Source organism: Tinamus guttatus, unplaced genomic scaffold (assembly GCF_059628265.1).
Source record: "Tinamus guttatus ecotype Peru unplaced genomic scaffold, ASM5962826v1 Tinamus_guttatus_pri_ptg000659l, whole genome shotgun sequence".
Taxonomy (NCBI): domain Eukaryota; kingdom Metazoa; phylum Chordata; class Aves; order Tinamiformes; family Tinamidae; genus Tinamus; species Tinamus guttatus.
This window is the reverse complement of record NW_028289193.1, coordinates 1,340,825-1,358,807: the sequence shown is the minus strand read 5'-3', so window position 1 is coordinate 1,358,807 and position 17,983 is coordinate 1,340,825. Positions and strand designations below refer to the sequence as shown.

Here is a 17,983-nt window from a genome sequence, read left to right as displayed (position 1 = left end):
CTAAGTATACACAGGTATTTAATGTTGGCATGTACCTAAGAATGGAGAAGCATTTGTATTTTATTATTATTACTACTTTTAAAATCACCTAAGTGATTTATCTGCAGTTTAGGTCTTCCACTGCTGCTTTATGTTCCTATATCAGCTTATACCAGTAATGATGGGATGCTGTTGCATTTATTTTGGGATCTGTGCAGGGCTGCCACTAATAAGTTTCATCCATTTTTTCCACTATTCTTTGTTAGTGATTGGCCCTCCTATTAGCTGAGTTACCTTACTCCTATGCTGTGAAATGTAATCTTCATCCCTCTGCATCTGGAGGTTTTTTCAGTTGTTAAATTGGAAAGCTCAGCTAGGAGTCTATCACCATAATCATGTGTCTCTTTGCCTGAAGAGAGTAAAGGAAGACTTTGCTTGTTGTAAGAACAATAGTTGCATGAAGAATAAATGTTAGAGAGGATCTTAAAGCTAATGATAGATAAAATAATCATTCGGATCTAACGCTGCAGCTTCTGGAGTGAAGTTATCCCTACTTGCTACATGAAGGTTGAACTGGAATGGCAGATAAGGCATAAAAGGGGCCGTGTTACTTCTGGTTTTGAAGTCCCCATTTGCCATTGTGTGGTGTGACCTTGTGGAAGGGTCATGCTGATAGACCTGGGGGTAGATAACAGGTTTTATGAATGTTTTCTTGTTTTTGAATTCTATGGCTGTAGCTTAACAATATTGCTGTATATGGAGGAGTGAAGCCTTTGCAGCTTTTCTGCTGCACTTTCAGCAAGTTGCATGGATTTGGGTTTCTCTGCAAGTTTCTCTACTGAAAACCTGCTTGGTATATGTTTTTCCTTTTTCTCCATTTTTTTAAAGAAGTCTTTTTGAGGAGTTTTTAAACCTTTTGAAGTGTTTAAATACCCTTTCTTTAGCGAAATCAGTGTACACTAAAAACTCTTATTTCTGCCCTCTCCTCAACAGACTTGCCAGGATGTTTTACACATACTATATATATGCGCTTTTTTGGTTATGACTACGTAAATATGTGTATGCAAGCACATATGCAAGCACATGTATGTCCTCTTCCCTCTCCTCCTAGAGAAACTGTGCTCAATTATAGGTCACAGCTGGCTGTATCTTGCCCATCAGCCCGAGCAAGTGTAGCACAAGCAAAGCAAAGGTTCAGTGGCCTCTTCCTGAACCAAGAAAAGTACATAAGCGTCAAGGAAAAGCAAGCGGCTTGGCTTGTTTCGGGTACCTGAATGATACTGGGAGAAAAGCAACTGGTATGTTAATGCAGAGGATTTTCAGCGTCAGTCTATGAGATAAGAAGTGTGAGAACTGGATGAACTGATCCTCATATTCAGTATGGAGCAAGTGGGTTCTGTGCTAATCTGCTTTGACAGACCTAGAAACCAGCTATATAAAAAAAAAAAAAAAAAAAAGCTGTGAAATATCTTTACAGTTTGTACTTTTCATCAGGCTAAGTGTCTAAGTAAACGAAAGGAAGAAAATTGGAGCTTATGTGCAATATTCGGAGAAGGAAAGTGTCATTAATAAGTTTGGCCTTAAGAAATATCAGAATCTGTGATCAGAGCAGGTTCAGCCCCAGCCTGGGAAGGGGCTGTGTCTTCAAGCACCAAGTTAGACTCTTCCTTTTTTTCTGTTTGAGAACTAATAGCCACAAGCTTTTCTATATCCAGAACGTATTAATTTTTAGTGATGGATGCATCTTCTTCCAGCAGAAGGGAAATGCTTAGAGCTAGCCGTGCCAAGCCTTTGCAAGCTGTTCAGTTTCTCCATGGGCCGGTACAAAGAGACACAGATTTCCCACAGGTTGCACCAGGTTTTTCTCCGTGAGGTCAGAACCACCACGTTTCCCATGGTTGCTCAAAGCTGTGGGTATTTTGTGTATTTCCTCCTTCTCTCCCTGGTCCTGCTTGCTGCTCGTAGACACTGTGTGCTTGTTGTGCCAACAGAGGACAAAACAGAGGTGAAACTTCACCTTGTTTTGGAGGAAAATAATGGGAGGAGGAGGGATCCTCCATGCTGTGCAGGAACACTTCCATGCTGACCATGACGGCTGGATTTTAGCTCCTCTTAGTGGTAGGATGTTGACTTTTCAGTGTGGAGCCTTGCTTATTGAGCATCTTCTTGGGGTGAGATGCCTTGAGGAGCCCCTCTTGAAGCCTTTTGCTTCCAGGTTTGAAGGGAGGTTAATGCAGGTAGGGAAAGCAGGTTTTCTTCCCTATTTCACTGCCCAACTTTATTTTCAGGTCTTGCTGCAAGTTTGCACACAGGTTTTGCAGAGCATTTGTAGTGCTGAGCGCTGCAATAACACATGCTAACAAACCCCTTGAGTGGCTGGTTTTCAAACTAAGACAACGAGTAGCTGATTCGTGTGCATTCCCCTCATTAGTCCTGTGTAAACTCTGCAGTTTTCAGGGGAGCTCTGGTTGTAAAAAGTCACATTTTGTAACAATTATTATTTTAATGATTTGAAGCCAGAGCTCTGTATTTGACAGCCATTTCCCTTACCATTGGGAAAGGTTTGGCTTTCTCATGATATATTACATAAACCTTGCATAGGCTACTTAAACACATAAAACTCAGACAATTCTTTATTACTTTACAGAGAGGAGAGAAAAAAAAAAACTGCAACAGAAGCCAGCAAGACCTAGTCTGCTGGAAGATTCTAGAGGTTTTTAACATAAGATTTGTTAACAAAGATTTTATGTCAGACAAAAGGAGAATACCTTACAAGAGTTATTGTACATTATTTAAGAGCTTCCTGGCTTCAAAAGTTCAGAGAGGAATTAGCACCCGGCCAGATCCTGAAGCTGTCAGGACAGCGTGGGTTTTGTATAGTGCTTATAAAAGCTTTTCCATTTAGATCTTGGGCTCTCATCCTTTTAATTTTGAAAAAAAAATGCTGCTTTTTAACGTTAACTTTGTCATGAACTTGTATTCAGATTGTATTTCCTTTTTATTAGCTCTAGGAGATCCTGCTAGGGTCACAGTCATTATTGTTATTATTACTTGGCACAAAAAAAAACAGGCAGGAAAGAAACTGATCTCAAAGAACTGTACTTGTGTGTGTATAAAATCATATAATCAGGGAGCTGAAAGAAACTATGTCACAGTGACTTTAACCAAAAATAATCTTGTACAAACCAGCCTGCATTTAAACTTGGAAAGCGCCCATCACAGTATCTTCCACACCCACAACATACCCTGGAGTATCATTCCTTTGACTGGAATTTTATATCTAATCTTCAGTCCATAGATTAGGCAAAACTGTCTTCCTAAGTGCCCTTCTGCCCCTTGGCCTGCGTTTGTTTCTGCTCAATTCATCACCTTTCGCTGCGTGAGGAAATCACATCGTAGATAACTTTTTGCCAAGAATCCACCAGAGCTATCCGTCTTTTTCTACATTTTTTATCATGTTGACTAATGCTTCTGTTCCAAAAGCTTAGCGTTTCCATGGACAGGGTGAACAATTTAAGGATATATGTATATATATTTTAAACTGTCAGACTTTAAAAGGTTGCTTGAGAGGATTATTTTTGTAGCCTTAGCTGAGGAGATAGGCTACTGCTTTAAATATGGGGATACTGGCTCTGCTTCTGCCTCCCTTGGGACACTGGGGCCTTGGCAGGAGCTTGACCTGGGTTTGAACTGTCCCTGAGTTAAGTTTGAGAACCTGAACCTGACCTAAACACTGGGAAGACCAAACTACTCCCAGTTTCTTCTATCACTCTTTTAGAAGTGTTTTGCCCATGAGCCTTTAATCCTTGAGATATGACTGTCTGACAAATCATAATTGGCCATAGATGGATCTCAGCTTGAGGGCTTCTATAAATATACTACCTGAGTTGTTTTTATAAATATCCACAAAGAATGGGAAATCTTGTGCTTGGAAAAATCATTATCACAATGATTGTGTGTTTTGGTAATTTCTACTAGTCATCTTTTGAAATCCTTTCAAAATCTTTTCCTATTGTGTATCAGCATTTGTTTAGAACTATAAATTGATCCTAGCTAGCACGTGGATTTAACAACTTTTAATTGTTTGAGAGTGACACGTAACTATGTTATGCTGAAATATGTGTAGCTAAAATACAGAGTTGTCTCACATACAAAAGCTTTGGTTAATGCAAGCAGCTAGCAAAAGCACTTTGTTATATTTTACTTCAAACACTTTTGGTTTTCTTTGTGTTTTCTTCAAAATGAGTGTAAGAAAAACTAGGAGAAGGACCTGATGGAAGTTTCTTCTTGAAACTTGCTCCTTGAAAGAGAAGTAATAAATTCACGAGTTGGAAGTAATCATTCTGCTGTTCCAATTGACCAGAACTTTATATTGGCTTATGTAAGGACTAGTGTAAACTGAAGCAGAGGATTTTTTTTTTTAATACACAGCATCATTTTAAATATCAACCCAAAAATAACAAAAAAATGCCCTAATTCTTTGTGAAAGAGAAATAGATCCCAAGGCTTTGTGATGTTAGGTGGTTTGAATGTGGTTGTTTATGAGCAATTGCTCTTCTCGGATATGCGGTTAAGCCCTAAAGGACAATTTCCTTGTGAAAACTGCTGGTAGTTTTAGACATTTTTCCGTCTCCACGTTTCTCCATGTCATGCTAGTTTGTTTATTTGTTTTAATGCCTGCAGGTATGTACAACAACTGTTACAGTCTATTTGCCATATTTCTTTCCTTGCACTCCAGTCGTGAGCCTGAGAAACTCCCAGCCGAGAAACAACTCGGAAATGTAAGTGGGGAAAAATATGTAAATGATATTATTAATCACTGTCTCAGTTGTCACAATGTTTTGGGATGAAAAAATTCATAGAGGGTCAGAACTGGATATTTAAAATATATTCAGAGAGAGACAAAATTAACACTTAGGCTTTTAATCATTGAAATATTGAAGTTTTCCAGTGAGAAGCGTTTGTCATTGTATAAAATTTAAAACAGAAAAAAAAGGAAAAGAAAGATGCAAAAGGGAGAATTAGAACATGAAAAGAGCCTAAATGTAGGCACATGTATTACTCTATCACATTTGCAGTTTAGTCGTGTATTGATGATAGGCTCAGCTTTGCCTGGAAAGTGGGGCCTGGGCACTGATGATAAATAGTCTTTATTCTCAGCTTCAGTCAGCTGCTATTGGCTGAGTGGCATAATTTAGTCATGCATCTGTGTAATAATAGTAGTTTTTGTCTTTTCAACTTTCTTTGCATTTTAATTTCCATCAAGCTGAAAAAAAAGAGAGCCTTAAAATTCTAGCCTTTGCTATGACAATGCATGTTACACAAAAGAATGATTTATGGCCCCAAATCAGGAAGCTGTCAGTGCATTGGAGGAAAAAAATAAAAAAGTGGGGGGCAAGGGAGTGATAGCATACACCACACAATCTGCAGTGTGAAATCTGCCGGTTTTGGGTAAAAATCAATCTGCTCTAAATGACATTAAATCTCAAAAATAACAGAAAATGCTTAATGCATTTGATCAAATTCAGAATCAATCCATGAATTCTTTAGTCTATTAGCATTTAATGCTCATATTATGGTAGAGAGAATGGCCATCCCAGCTTAGGCAGGATCCCAGGGGAGTTTATATTTGCAGGAGAATATAGTCACCGTGTTGAGCACAACAGGGGGTGACATCCCAGAGGTCCATGCCAGCACAGCAAAAACTGCAACAGGAAGACTTGAAATGACAACCACTCTGCTGGTAAAGCAGCAGAGACCAGTGTGGTTGAATGGAAAGATCCTTGGCTTCGATACTGGTTTTGCAGACATTTCTTGAGACCTCTATGAAGAATCTAGAGGAAGGAGAAAAAGAAGTGTTGCTCAGATTTCAGGTTGAACGATGGTTTGATTTCATAGCCATTGTGAATGGCCGCTGTAATCCTGTAGCTTTACAATTCCTCCTTACAAATTGGGTAGGTTTATATATAGTGCATAATACAAATTGTCAATGCAGAATAATCTGCTGTAGGTAACTGGACTCTTATTTAAGTACACAGGAAGCAGACTGACCTCCCCATCCCTGTCTCCAGTTCTGTACTATCATTTGACTTGCATTACCCCTTTTGGTATTGTCCACCTTGTGAAAACAAGGAACTTTGACACCTACTTAACACCAGGTCTTGGTGACTGCAGCTATTTGAACTGCTGCAGAAAGGGATTTTTCTCACCCCGACATCCTTTTGTATTTTAAGGACTAAATGCTTTCAAAATGTTATTTTTCAAAACAAAGCTATTTTTGCTTTAGAGGGAAAAACATGAAACCACGATAATTTCTGGGCTTTTTTTTTTTTTTTGCCTGTCTCTGCATCAAAAATAGTCACGCTGATCCAGCCTAGAGGCTACACTGTCTTACTGCCAGCTCTTAGCTTAGTGTGACCTCAAGTTAGAAAGACTACATCCTGCTGAAAGTGGATAGATCAGAAGAGGATTAAACATTGAATTGTTAAGGATTTTGCAAGGCTGTGGTGGAGGTAGTGATGTCTCTATTGAGCTTTTGTAATAAGCTACAAGAATAAATGTGGAAAACAAGCTTGCTCAATGTCCCCCTGTTCTAAGAAATGCAAAATGAGAATTATGATTGTGATAATGAGACTTCCTTAAGGATCACATAGGTCTGGCTTATTCCAACATATGAGGGAGATTCTTAGTCAAGGCCCCAGAGCAGGTCAAAATCATTAAGCTCTGAAGATTCAGCAGGTTTGTAATAGGCACCCTTGATGTCACAAGATGCTCAATAACTGCCATGTTACAAAACCGTTGCAAGTGCTGGGGTTTGTTTTTGGTACCAGTCCCACTCTTGGAGCGAGATGGACGTTTCCCTTTTAAACCAGAGCAGTAAAACAGCTGCAGGTCTCGTTAAGCAGCTATAGAATGAGGGTGCATCTTCCTCCTAGCATAGCTTATCCCCATACATTTGTATTGCAGAGTGGATCTGTGATTTTTGCAGCACTTACAGCAGGCCCTGATTTTGCTGGGAGAAGGAGGAGTATTGGGGGGACATAAAAGGGGGAAACGGAGCTGGACGCTTCTTCCATCAGCAGCTCCTGCTGCAGCACGAAGTATTCCTAGTGCATGGAATCTACTAGCGCAGTCCTCCCAATCGGAGAATCTTTGTGATTGGAAAAGACCTGCAATATCATGAAGTCCGACTGGAATCCATCAGCACCAGGGCTCTAAACCGTGTCCCGAAGCGCCTCATGTGCAGGTGTCTGAACCCTGCCAAGGATGGGGATTCCACCGCTTCCCAGGACAGCCTGCTCCAGTGCTTCCCACTCTGCATGTAGGCGTATTCCCAGGGATGGGTCCGTCCCTGCTAATCCTACCGGTTTCAAACTGAAGGACTTAGTGGCATGAGAACCTGTGCATAGACAACTCCTACATCTGTGCTCTGTTTTCTTCTTCTTCTTCTTCACCCAGTATTTTAATTGGAAATTTGTAAAATTTCAATTATAACAAAATTATAACAAAATAACAGAGAAAAGAACAAGGCAAAAATTTTAAATGTCCCTTGACATGTGCTGTTGTTTGTGTGTGCACTCCTATACAAATGATGTTTTCTTTACTACCACTGAAACACTTGAGATTTTGCTGGTAAGTGGGTTCTACAATCATTCGATTTCTAAAGTGGGATGGGCTACGGAATAATTTATTTTTTATTGGCCATTATGAATTTGGAATATATTCTTGTTTGAATGGTTGGATTAATGTAAAAAGCAAATAAAAAATCGGGACATATCTTGTGTCCCTTCAGTTGCCAATCTGCGGTCTGGAAGAAATTTTCTTGCACTAGATGTTGGCTGTGTTATAAGTTTCCCTTATAGTTCTGAGCAGGGATCAGGTGGGTCAAATACCACGGATCCCCTGCTTTTTCTTCCAGAAACACAGTTTCTATTGTAACCGTTTGGACTGTGGTGATGTCCAAAACATTCTGGGTGCTTTCCAAACTCAGCAAAAGATGTTGTACCTGCTTGGAGAGTGCAGTTGCTCAAGATGATAGAGATTGAGAAAGCATCCAGGAAAAGACCTGGTCAGTATATTAATTGGCACTCGAAGCTGCAAGTTTATCAGTGTTGAAATAACCGGTGCTCGTATTTACTGAAGGAGACTTTTAAGAATGTGTTGGACAAATACCTCCTAGGTGTGGTTTGCGTATAGCTTGCACCTCTAGGTCTTTCCCTGTTTTCTATGGCTCTCTCCTATACAAAACATGCTACCTAAGGATTCTTCCTCTGGCTTGGGTTGCTGTGTGTGCCACAGAAGCAGGGCTCAAGGACGGCTTGGGTTCACAGTTACAGTGATACACATGCTGGGAAGGAGAAGATGCCCCAGGCCAGGCATTTTAATCAAATTGTTCCTCTTTTCCAGGATTGGGATGCAAAATGTGATTTACGGTTTTGTAAATTTGTGGTTTCAAAAGCAATGCAGAGAATTAATGCAGAGAAATATGAGCATTAAGGAACCAGATTTGTTAGTTAATCTGGTAAATTAGTTTTGTTCTGGTATTTTAATTATTATTTAATTAAAAATGCTTGGGGAAAATAGGATTTCTACATAAAATTTATATCTAACAGATTCTGTACAGGCATTGCAAGTTATTGCAAGTTATTAGTATCCATTTAATTTTTTTCATTTAAGTACGAAGCAGTTCAAGAGGGAAGTTTCAGAATATAATTGTTCACCAAACACATCATGGATAGGACCAGATGGAGTCAGATATTTTAATCAAACCTTCAATCGAGGTAAGAAATAAGTGAATGATACCTAAAGACAACTGAATTCATGTAACTTGAAGTGCTCTCCAAATATTTACTCGTAGCATGGGTTTTTTTTCCAAAATAGCATAGTGCTTCTGTTTGAGGGATGCATCAGAACTGATTCTGAGCCAAGCACCTTGGGAAGTCTCTGCATTATTTACCCCCAGAAGGAATGGGGAAAAGAACCCTGCTGGCTCAGTGCATCGAAAGTCAAGAGGTTGCCCCCCTTTGACTTATATGACTGTGGTTTCTCCTCACTTGGACCAAGATTTAACATCTCACAGAGCAATCTGTAAAGAGCAAATGCTTCTTTCTTCCTTAAAAATTTCTGAGATGTTGAACCTGTCGTGTAAACTTTTTGTCACACTTAAGCATATGAGGAGTAATGCAGTGCATAATGTTGTATTTTGTATCTCTTTCTGTGTCCTGCAGCTGCTGCTCTCCTAGCTGAAAATGGAAAGCAAGGAATAACATATCTATTTAAACGCGGAACTCCTGGTGAATTTGGATATGCGTCTCTCTGTGCTGCTTTGGTGTTTTACTTCGTCCTCAGCTGTTGGACTGCAGGCTCTGCTGTTGCAAGTGGCCTGGTTATTCCGATGCTGTAAGCTTTGCCCATCTTGGTTTGAGGCTCTCACACCAAAGACCTGTGTTGAAGTAGCAACAAAGCGAATCGTAAACTGAGGACTTGGCAATAGCAAAGCTGTAATTGCTTGGGGGAGGTTGTATAGGTGGAACAGGATGACTAGGTTGGAAAGAGAGGCTAAAATTGTGCAAAAGAACAAAGAGCAATCATCTGAGAATAGCTGTAGGAGGCCCATAGCCAAACTGTATACTTTCCAACTGTAGATCATTTGGAGCCTCGAGGGATCCAGAAAGAGTCTTGGTTGCTGGCTCTATTTCTGTAACTGTAGAAACACAGTTTCAGGTCCAGACTTTTCATCTGTTTCTTATGCACATAATAGCCAGAATCTTAATCTTGGACATCAACACCCTGAACTTTGGAGAAAACTCCAGTTATGCCTTTTGTGTAGTTTTTAGAAAGCTGTGGTAAACTAGAGTAGAGCTCTTATAATAATGGTGAGAGGTTTTATGCGAATCCCAAAATGTTCTGCAAGCAACAAATAATGATTGGAGAGTGGGTATCCAGCATAATGCAATTCAAATACTGAAGTAATTCTAAGGAGAAATTTGTGTGTACAACTTTCTCCCTTTGCCCTGCCCCAGAGCATCCCCTTCCTTTCACCTTCCACCCTCCCCAAGGCGATGTTCTGACCATTTTTTAATGCACAATGGTTCCTGAAACATGTTACACTTGGCTGAAGAGATATCGATAGCCCAGTCTGTCAGCCAGCTCTATGTTTCTGAATTGGTAACCTGATTTTCATAACTATTCTAGCATTACCAGAACTCATCCATCAACAAAATGAATTAATTGCATGAATAAATTGGAAATGGTGCAAGAGGGTTCTGAGACTATATAAATATGTATATATAGTGTGTGGCACACGCGTTTACATGTATGTGTGTGTATATATACACATAGGTTTTGTGAAAGGTGAATGTGTGTAGAAATCCAGCTGGCTGATGGAGACTTAGCTCTTTGATTTCAATGCTGCGTCCCGCTCCTGCAGTGCAAACCTGGCTCTGCTGGGTTTGCTTCTGTTCTTCAGCGTGGTGTACGGTCACTTTGAGGACTCCTGGGCTTTCAACACAGCTTCATTCCTGCTTTGGGCAGGTCATTTAATATATTACTCCATTTTGTCCATCTGTTATATGGCTATAATATTTTACTTGCCAAAGTTAAAGGGCACAGGTAGACTTAATTTGAGAAATTATATGAGGCTGTAAAAGCTTTTTATGTGAAATAGCCCGGTACATCTGCCTAACTTGTGCTTTTAACTGTTTTCCTGTGAGATTTTGAAGAACAGTAAGAAAGATGTTACAGTAAATACAGTAAGTTAATTTGGTGATTTCGTTTAGTGTTAGTGTTTTTTTTTTTAAGTAGTTGCTACAGAAGCTGACAAAATTAAGTATGGAATTTGTGGGTTATTAGAAGTGTTTCTAGAAAACAGCATGCCTGGAGTGCTCTTTTTCTTCTTGCCTGCAGGTACACAGGAGCCCTGTATGGCCGGATAATTGGTCTGATCCTTGTTTCCATTTTTGGTGTTCAAACTAATAAATACGGAGCATGGATTGATCCAGGTCTGTTTGCTGCCATTGGCGCTGCCTCCTTTTTCAGCGGTGTGTCAAGACTAACCATCTCCCTCACTGTTATCATGGTAAGTGTGTTCAGTTCGGGTACTTGTGTGGCCAGGGTTGAGCTGAGATTTTGCTGCTTCAGCCAAATGAAGCACAGATGGTGCCTCACACACCTTGGGCCACAGAGAAACAGCTTCTTGGCTTGGCTGGTTCTAACATGCCTGGAGACTTTTTCACCAGGACTTTTTATTTGTGAAGTGCAAGTTTGGATTTAACTTTCTGAGCAATCTGAGTATCATTTATCACTATTACTGACTGATAAAGGCATCATACAGTATCTATTTTTCAGCTGGATTAAAAAATAGTAGATGATAACATCTGGCTTGTGGAGTCCCTTCTGTGGGTGTTGAATGTCTTGGGTAGTGCTTCTTTTTTATATATTGGGGCTGAATACAGCTTTCTGGAATGAGTAGGTGTGAGATTTGCAGTGTTACAGGCAGTGCGAGGTCTCTGAGGTCCCTCTGAAAATCCCTTATAGACTTCACATTTTTGAGATTCCCTTCCAACGTGTTCCACACCTGTGTTCCCCCTCACCCTGTGTTGCAGAACATCTATACCACCGTTCTTTCCAAGCAGACATCTGAAAGTTGAAGTTTAAAGCTGAAAGAGTTACGAGGAAGAGCATTATTGCTAGATGGGAGGATCTTTGCTTTCCCTGGTTTCAACACCTGGGAAAGGTGTTGTAAACCCCAGCTGAAGTTCAGCTCTGTCCGTGGAGAAGTGATATTGAGGTCACAGGTTGAGACTCTCACCCTTCCCCAGTAGAGCATTCATGTCCTATGAGTGTTGCTGTATGTGGAAACTTCACCTGTGACTAAACCAGCCTTGGTTTCCTTGCTTTGCCTGGAAGATCCCACAGAAATCTTTGCAGATGTCAGAATTCACCCAAGCCAGGACCTCCCCTCCAAGCCAACTCTCTGTAAAGTAGCTGTTTATTGTCATTCGCTAAGAACTGGGTTTGTTCTAGTGATAGTCTGTGTGAGTTGTGTTGGAAGCATTTTTTTTAATGTTTTAGCTTGAAAGGTGTTGTATGTGCATAAGAATTTGTCTATTGTGAAATAGCTACTAGATTGATTATGGAAGCACTCCTCCTTCAGTGTCCTTTTGATATTTGTGCTTATCCATCAAGTACAAATGCGCTTTGGTATTTTGGCATATATTATTGCCATCTTTTTGGAAGATACCATGTGGTTTTTGGCCAGCTACCACATCTGTAAGGCTTCAAAGGAAGAAAGTTTGTGCCCGAACAGTAATAAGTGTAAATTTTCTGAAAGCTCCAATGACCATTAAAAAACCAGGCCTGCGTTTTCTTGCAATGGCTCAATACGTTTTAATTTAAGTATTATTTGCAAACTGTTAAAGTTTCCCTCTGGATATAAATCCTTAGTGACAAAAGCAGTTGATTGACATCTTCCTTGGCCTTGTGGCCGTGAGGGTCTGCTTCACTGCAGGGAAGTGAGAAGCTGTTATGAGCCAGGACGGTTACTGCTCCTGCATGACAGCTCTGTATTTCATTCAGATGCAATAGGCAGAAAATGCCTATGTTTTATTTGCTTCAATTTCTCCCTGCCTTCCCCATTACCTGCACTTGGGGTTTTTGTTTTGTTTGCAGCAAGTGCCTCCCCGAGCCTGCATGTACAGCACATGCAAAACAATAGCTGGAAGCTATTAAGAGAGCTGTACAAGTACCCGTGGAAAAAGCACTAGAGAAATAAATGATTAGGACTGCGCTGCAATGTGTGCTGAATTCCCCTAGGTGTCATAACTCTTCTGTGCCTCTTTCTGCACAGGGAGATTGTGTTTCAATTCATGTTCATCCAAGATAAATAGCTTCATTGCTTAAGGAAATATTAATTTTTGAGGAGAAAAAAAGACCTTGGACATGACAATGCAAAAACATAATTAAAAGGTTGTGCCCTCAAACCATCAAATGCACATATTTTTTTCCTATATTGTCGGATGGGCTCAGAAGGAGTTGAGAATGTTTGCTTTGGCTTTCTGCACAGCCTTGCGTTTGGGAACAGTTGTGAATGCGGGACTTGCAGTGAACAGGTTCACAAGGGCCTTCTCCTCTCCTCGGGGGGGACCCCGCAGGCCTCTGCCCACCCCTGCGCTCTCGGGGGCCTCTTTGTGCCCCCTGTGCTGGCGCTCGACCCTCTTTCTTGGTGGCAGCCGCTCGACGCGGTGACGTTTTCCCGGGCTCGCTGCAGCGCTGCCCGTAGCACTTGCCTTCCCACAGCCTCTCTCATGCCCTATGAGCGCCCCGTGTCCCGGGTTTGCTGCCCTCGGGGTGTTCTGGAACAGCATCTTGCTGCAGCGCCCTTTGGTTTTAGGGGCAGTCGCTACTTTTATGGCTCCTTTGATGTTTTTACCTCTCAGTTGCACGCGGTGCAGGGGGAGTTTGGCCCTGGGCTGGCACAGGATTGGTGCTCAGCTCTTGATGGTGCCTCCCTGTGCAAGCTGCTCCGTGGTCAGCGGAAATAAAGAAGCATCATTGATACCAGTTTGGATCCTTTGACCCCGAGACGACTTCCTTTCTGTTCACATGCCATGGAAAATAGCCCTGACTGCCTCCCTGTTCCTGCTTCTTCTGTTCAAGCAGAATTAAATCATTATATCAGTTCTACTGGCCGAAAATTTCTCTGAGAAAACTATTTTGATAGATGGGCAAATGCAGTTAATTCTGAACAGGGTAGGACTCAAAGCCCTCGTCTGAACGTGAAGCACTAAAATATCAGACTTTTGATGAATGTGCAGTGAAGAACAAAACAAAGTATTCTGTAAGATTTGGAAAGGGAAGTTAAATAGATCAGGGAGAAAACTGCATAAAGGATTAAATCACTTAACGGTACCATCCTTTATCATTATTTTCTTGCTAGCAGAGGGTGAGGGGCTGTCAAGGAGTGCCTTGCGCTGATGAGGAATATGTTGGTTCTGGATTAAACTGACCATCAGGTGGTGGTTCAGTGCATCATCTAAAAGTATTTGTTGATATTGTCCATTTCTGCAATATGACAGAAATGCGAAGCTGTAGGTGTCAGCAGCTGGTTTATAAGGCACTATGAAGCCTGAGATTTGCTCATTCACTCCACTCCGATGTTCGTGTCAATAAAGGGACACTGGCAGAGTATTGTATGTAATGAACTACTTTGCTTGAAAGAGAATGTTGTCCTATGGTTAGGAAATCTATTCTTTACGCATTTTCCATGAAGAAATTACATTATGTAAAAATATGCAATTTATTTTTATTTTAAAATATTTTTGCATATAGGCCTGTCTGCCGGCACACTAAATAATCAACAGCTTCATTCTTAATTGGATTTTTTTTTCCAAATCCAGCCTCAGCACTTTAGAAAGGCATTACTGCCAGCTTTCATTATCCCTTTCCTCTCCATCAGGTCCCTGCTGCAAAATCCATGACACGTAACCACCCTCAGGTGGAGAGCTCAGTTTTAAGATACACTTGGACATGCTTATCAGCAGTGTTACAGGTCAGCTTGAATAAGTGCAATAAAATACCTGCAGGTAGTATTTAAAGCCTAACCCTCCCTCTCTCTATTTCTCCAATACTTTTAATTTAGGCTGAATGTACATACCTTAAATTACAGGCAGGACATGTTGTTGCAAATTCTGTGGCTATCCTTGTCGCTCACTTTGAAAGAGCAGCTCTCAGGAAGCCTAACATCTTCCATGAGAAAATGCAAGTAGAGCAGCTGTGGGCACTTAGAGCAGGCACGACAGACACCTGTTTATATAAACACAATGAGAAATGATAATACAGGTAACTGTGTGACTCAGCTGACCAGACAGGGTATCAGAAGAGTGGTGATAAGATGTTGGGTGTTCCATTAGATGGTGACAAGAAGATGTTAGAAAAGCAAGCACAAGACTTTCTTGTTTTAGGTGGAGTCTGCTGGGAGCCCGTGCAGTGTTTTTGCAGGAGAGCTGCATTGCTCAGTGGTTGGAGGATGCAGGATGCTGCAAGCTGAACCACTTCTAATTTGCAGTAGGGATGATACAAACTGGAAGGATAGTTTTGAAAATAACAAAACAGTTCTACATTCTGAATCTTGAGTGGATGATTCAGGCTCATCGTATGTGGTAGGTAGTGCCTCGATATCTTTTGGGCATATCAGACACTGGAGAGGCTCTTGGAGCATGTTTGAGGAAGGGGGAGCTTCATGCTGCATCATGAGACATGGTTTAATCTGAGAGGTTGACCCATAGCCAAGCTAAAACGCCCGTGGGACGCCACAAGAGCACTCTAAATCAAAGCTTTTGGGGGTTTGACCCAAGAAATACTGCTCTGTAGGGTAATAAACAATTTGTCAAGCCACTGGAACATTCCATTTAAAAAAGTGCACTTGCAGAGGGAAAAAAGGGAAAAAAATACTTTTACTTTCTGGACGGTAGCCCTGTGAATTCAACCCAAAAAATTAGAGCAAGTCCCCTCTGATTTAGTCATTCATCATCTGTAAGGACGACTTCAACCACAGGACAGTTAGATACTCTGTAGGTAATAACAGAAATTAAAGAGAATCCAGCTTTATCTCTAACAAGCTATTTCGGCTTTGGCACCAGGTTTTTATCAGTAAAATAAGCAGGCATGACTTCCAATTATACATGGATTCAGTTGGCTTTGAACTTCTGGAAAGTTCAGCTGTGCATCTGAAATGGAGACTGTCTCCGCTCTAAATACACACATCGGAAATGAAGCTGTAATGTGAGAAGATAACATTTTTGTGTAGTCACTTTTCTGGCTCTAACTTACAGTAGCTTTGAAGGTATTTTATAAATAAAGTGATCTAGTGTATTACAACATACAATTGTACATTTGGGACATGTAATACAAACCTTAATGAAAGTTCATGAGAATTTAATGTGCAGAAGTTATTTTTAATTCACAGTATCTTATCTGTTTTTAATTTCCTTCTTTTTTTTTTCAAATTACAAAATGCAATTGGGCTGCTGTATGTACGAATGCTTTGCCAAATTTGTTTCCAAATTAAAGACATTTTGCAGTTGCATTGTCACGAGAAGCATCTAAAACCATTAAGTTTTGTCTTATTTTTAACTTTAAAACCTTCAGAATGTTGCCAAAACTGTTTTTTCCCTAAATTTGGAGAAAATGATTTATCTCTGCGACCAAAGCTGCCACAATAAGTCTGCCTGTCTGTCTCTCCCACCGCCCCAGCCTGAGGGCTTTATTATCATGTGAAATTATAAACCTCATGTAACCGAGTGCTCTAGTGAATGGGGGCTTGGGGCCAGAAATCCCATGTTTGATTATTGGACCCAGCTGAAGCAGGATCAAGTGATTATCCAACCCAACAGCTGTTCAGGCGAGCAAGGTCCATTGGTGGGAAACAGGCTCCTGCTGTAGGTCCAGAAAGAGGAGTACGTCCTTCTTCCAGCCTGGAATCTAATTTGTTGTGGTAGTTTCAATGCTTGGCTTGTTTTGTTTTCCTGTTTTCTTTATGAAGGATATGGCTGGGCCTGGGATGCACCTGGTGGTGGCAGCGGGTCCGGGTGTCACAAGCAAGGCAGATCATGGGAAAACTGTGAAAGCACGTGGAAAATAGAAGTGCTGCCTAGAAGAGAGGCAAAACCGGAGCTGGGGGAACCTGTCCTAAACACAGCCCTTCTTCCAATTGAAAATAAGAAAGCGTGAGGATGGAAACACCCTTGGGTGCCTGAGGAACGTCACAGTCACATTTACAGAGGCAGATCCAAGCTGTTTTCTTGCTTTTCTAAAAAAATCTCAAATTGCCAGGGGCCACCTGGGCCGTTGGCACCCTGTGAACCCGCAGTGGCCGGTGAGCTGGAGGGAAGGACTCTGACCAGGAGGAATGTGCAGGGCTGCACATCCAAGGATGGAGGCGGCCGTCGGATCAGTGCGGCTGTGCCACTTATCCCATCATCTCCTCTGCCCACGGAATGTGCTACCGGGAAGGTGGGAAACTGGGGTCCGTCCCGGCGCAGCTGCTCCTGTGCTCTTCCCTGCAAGGAGATGACCCCTTTCAAAGAAAAGGGAATGTGCTTGGAAGGCCTGGGCCTTGCGTTTCCCCTTGCTCCATGGAGCAAGGAGCATCCTTGCGCATCCAACACTTGAGAGGGAGCAAAGAAAAGACTGAAAGAAAAATACTCCAAACCCTCATGGTGCACTTGGCAGCACAGACCTTAAGCGAACCCGGCCCCTGCCTTCATTGAGCTCGTGCAGGATGGAGGGCGTTGAAGGGAAAGGGGGCTCCTGGGGCCAACATCCCTCCATGCTGCACACAGGGAGCGAGCTTCAAATTCTTATTTTCTCTACATAGAATCATTAAATCACAGAATGCTGAAGGTTGGAAGGGACCTCTAGAGATCATCTAGTCCAACCCCCTGCACACACAGGGTCACCTAGAGCACGTGGCACAGGACTGCGTCCAAGCGGGTTTGGAAGATCTCCAGATCAATGTAACATCACATTTAAAAAAAAAAAAAAAAAAAAAAAAAAGAAACTGCTACTGCAGGTCCAGACTTGCTGAACAGTGAGCTTAGTTTCGATCAGGATTCTCCAAATATCCAGATTCTTTAACTGAATTTCCTCAGAGTGCTAAATAGTTATTTTCCACATGATTTTAGTGGTAAAATATATATATGTAAGAAAAGTAAACCTTCAGTAGAAACTGGGACAAATACAGTAGTCAAGATTTTTTTCACATCATGGTTTTCTTAAAAGCAGGTAGAGGAAATGTTCAGTTTTTTGGAAACTCATGCAGCAGGTTCTTCTCAGTGCTGTCCTGTCTAATGCATCAATCCGTCACACAGATACTTCAGGGCTCACTTAACGTTTTTGGTTATACCTGACCCGGTTTGTAGAAGTTGTTTTGACAGAAGCTATTTTCTGTTATGCAGTTGGCTGCCTGTCTCTTGTCTCGCTCGCTCTTTCTTTCTTTTTTTTTTTT

At 41.4% G+C, this 17,983-nt stretch overlaps 1 protein-coding gene across 1 annotated transcript in view; it reads left to right on the top strand.

Annotated features, from left to right (window-relative positions):
• LOC148591977 (chloride channel protein C-like) overlaps positions 1-17,983 on the top strand; it is a 68,810-nt gene that overhangs the window by 12,591 nt on the left and 38,236 nt on the right. The window contains exons 8-11 of the mRNA XM_088536362.1: positions 4,663-4,760; positions 8,656-8,759; positions 9,207-9,378; positions 10,885-11,056. Coding sequence (XP_088392488.1) covers positions 4,663-4,760; positions 8,656-8,759; positions 9,207-9,378; positions 10,885-11,056 — 546 coding nt within the window. The remainder of the gene's footprint in view (positions 1-4,662; positions 4,761-8,655; positions 8,760-9,206; positions 9,379-10,884; positions 11,057-17,983) is intronic.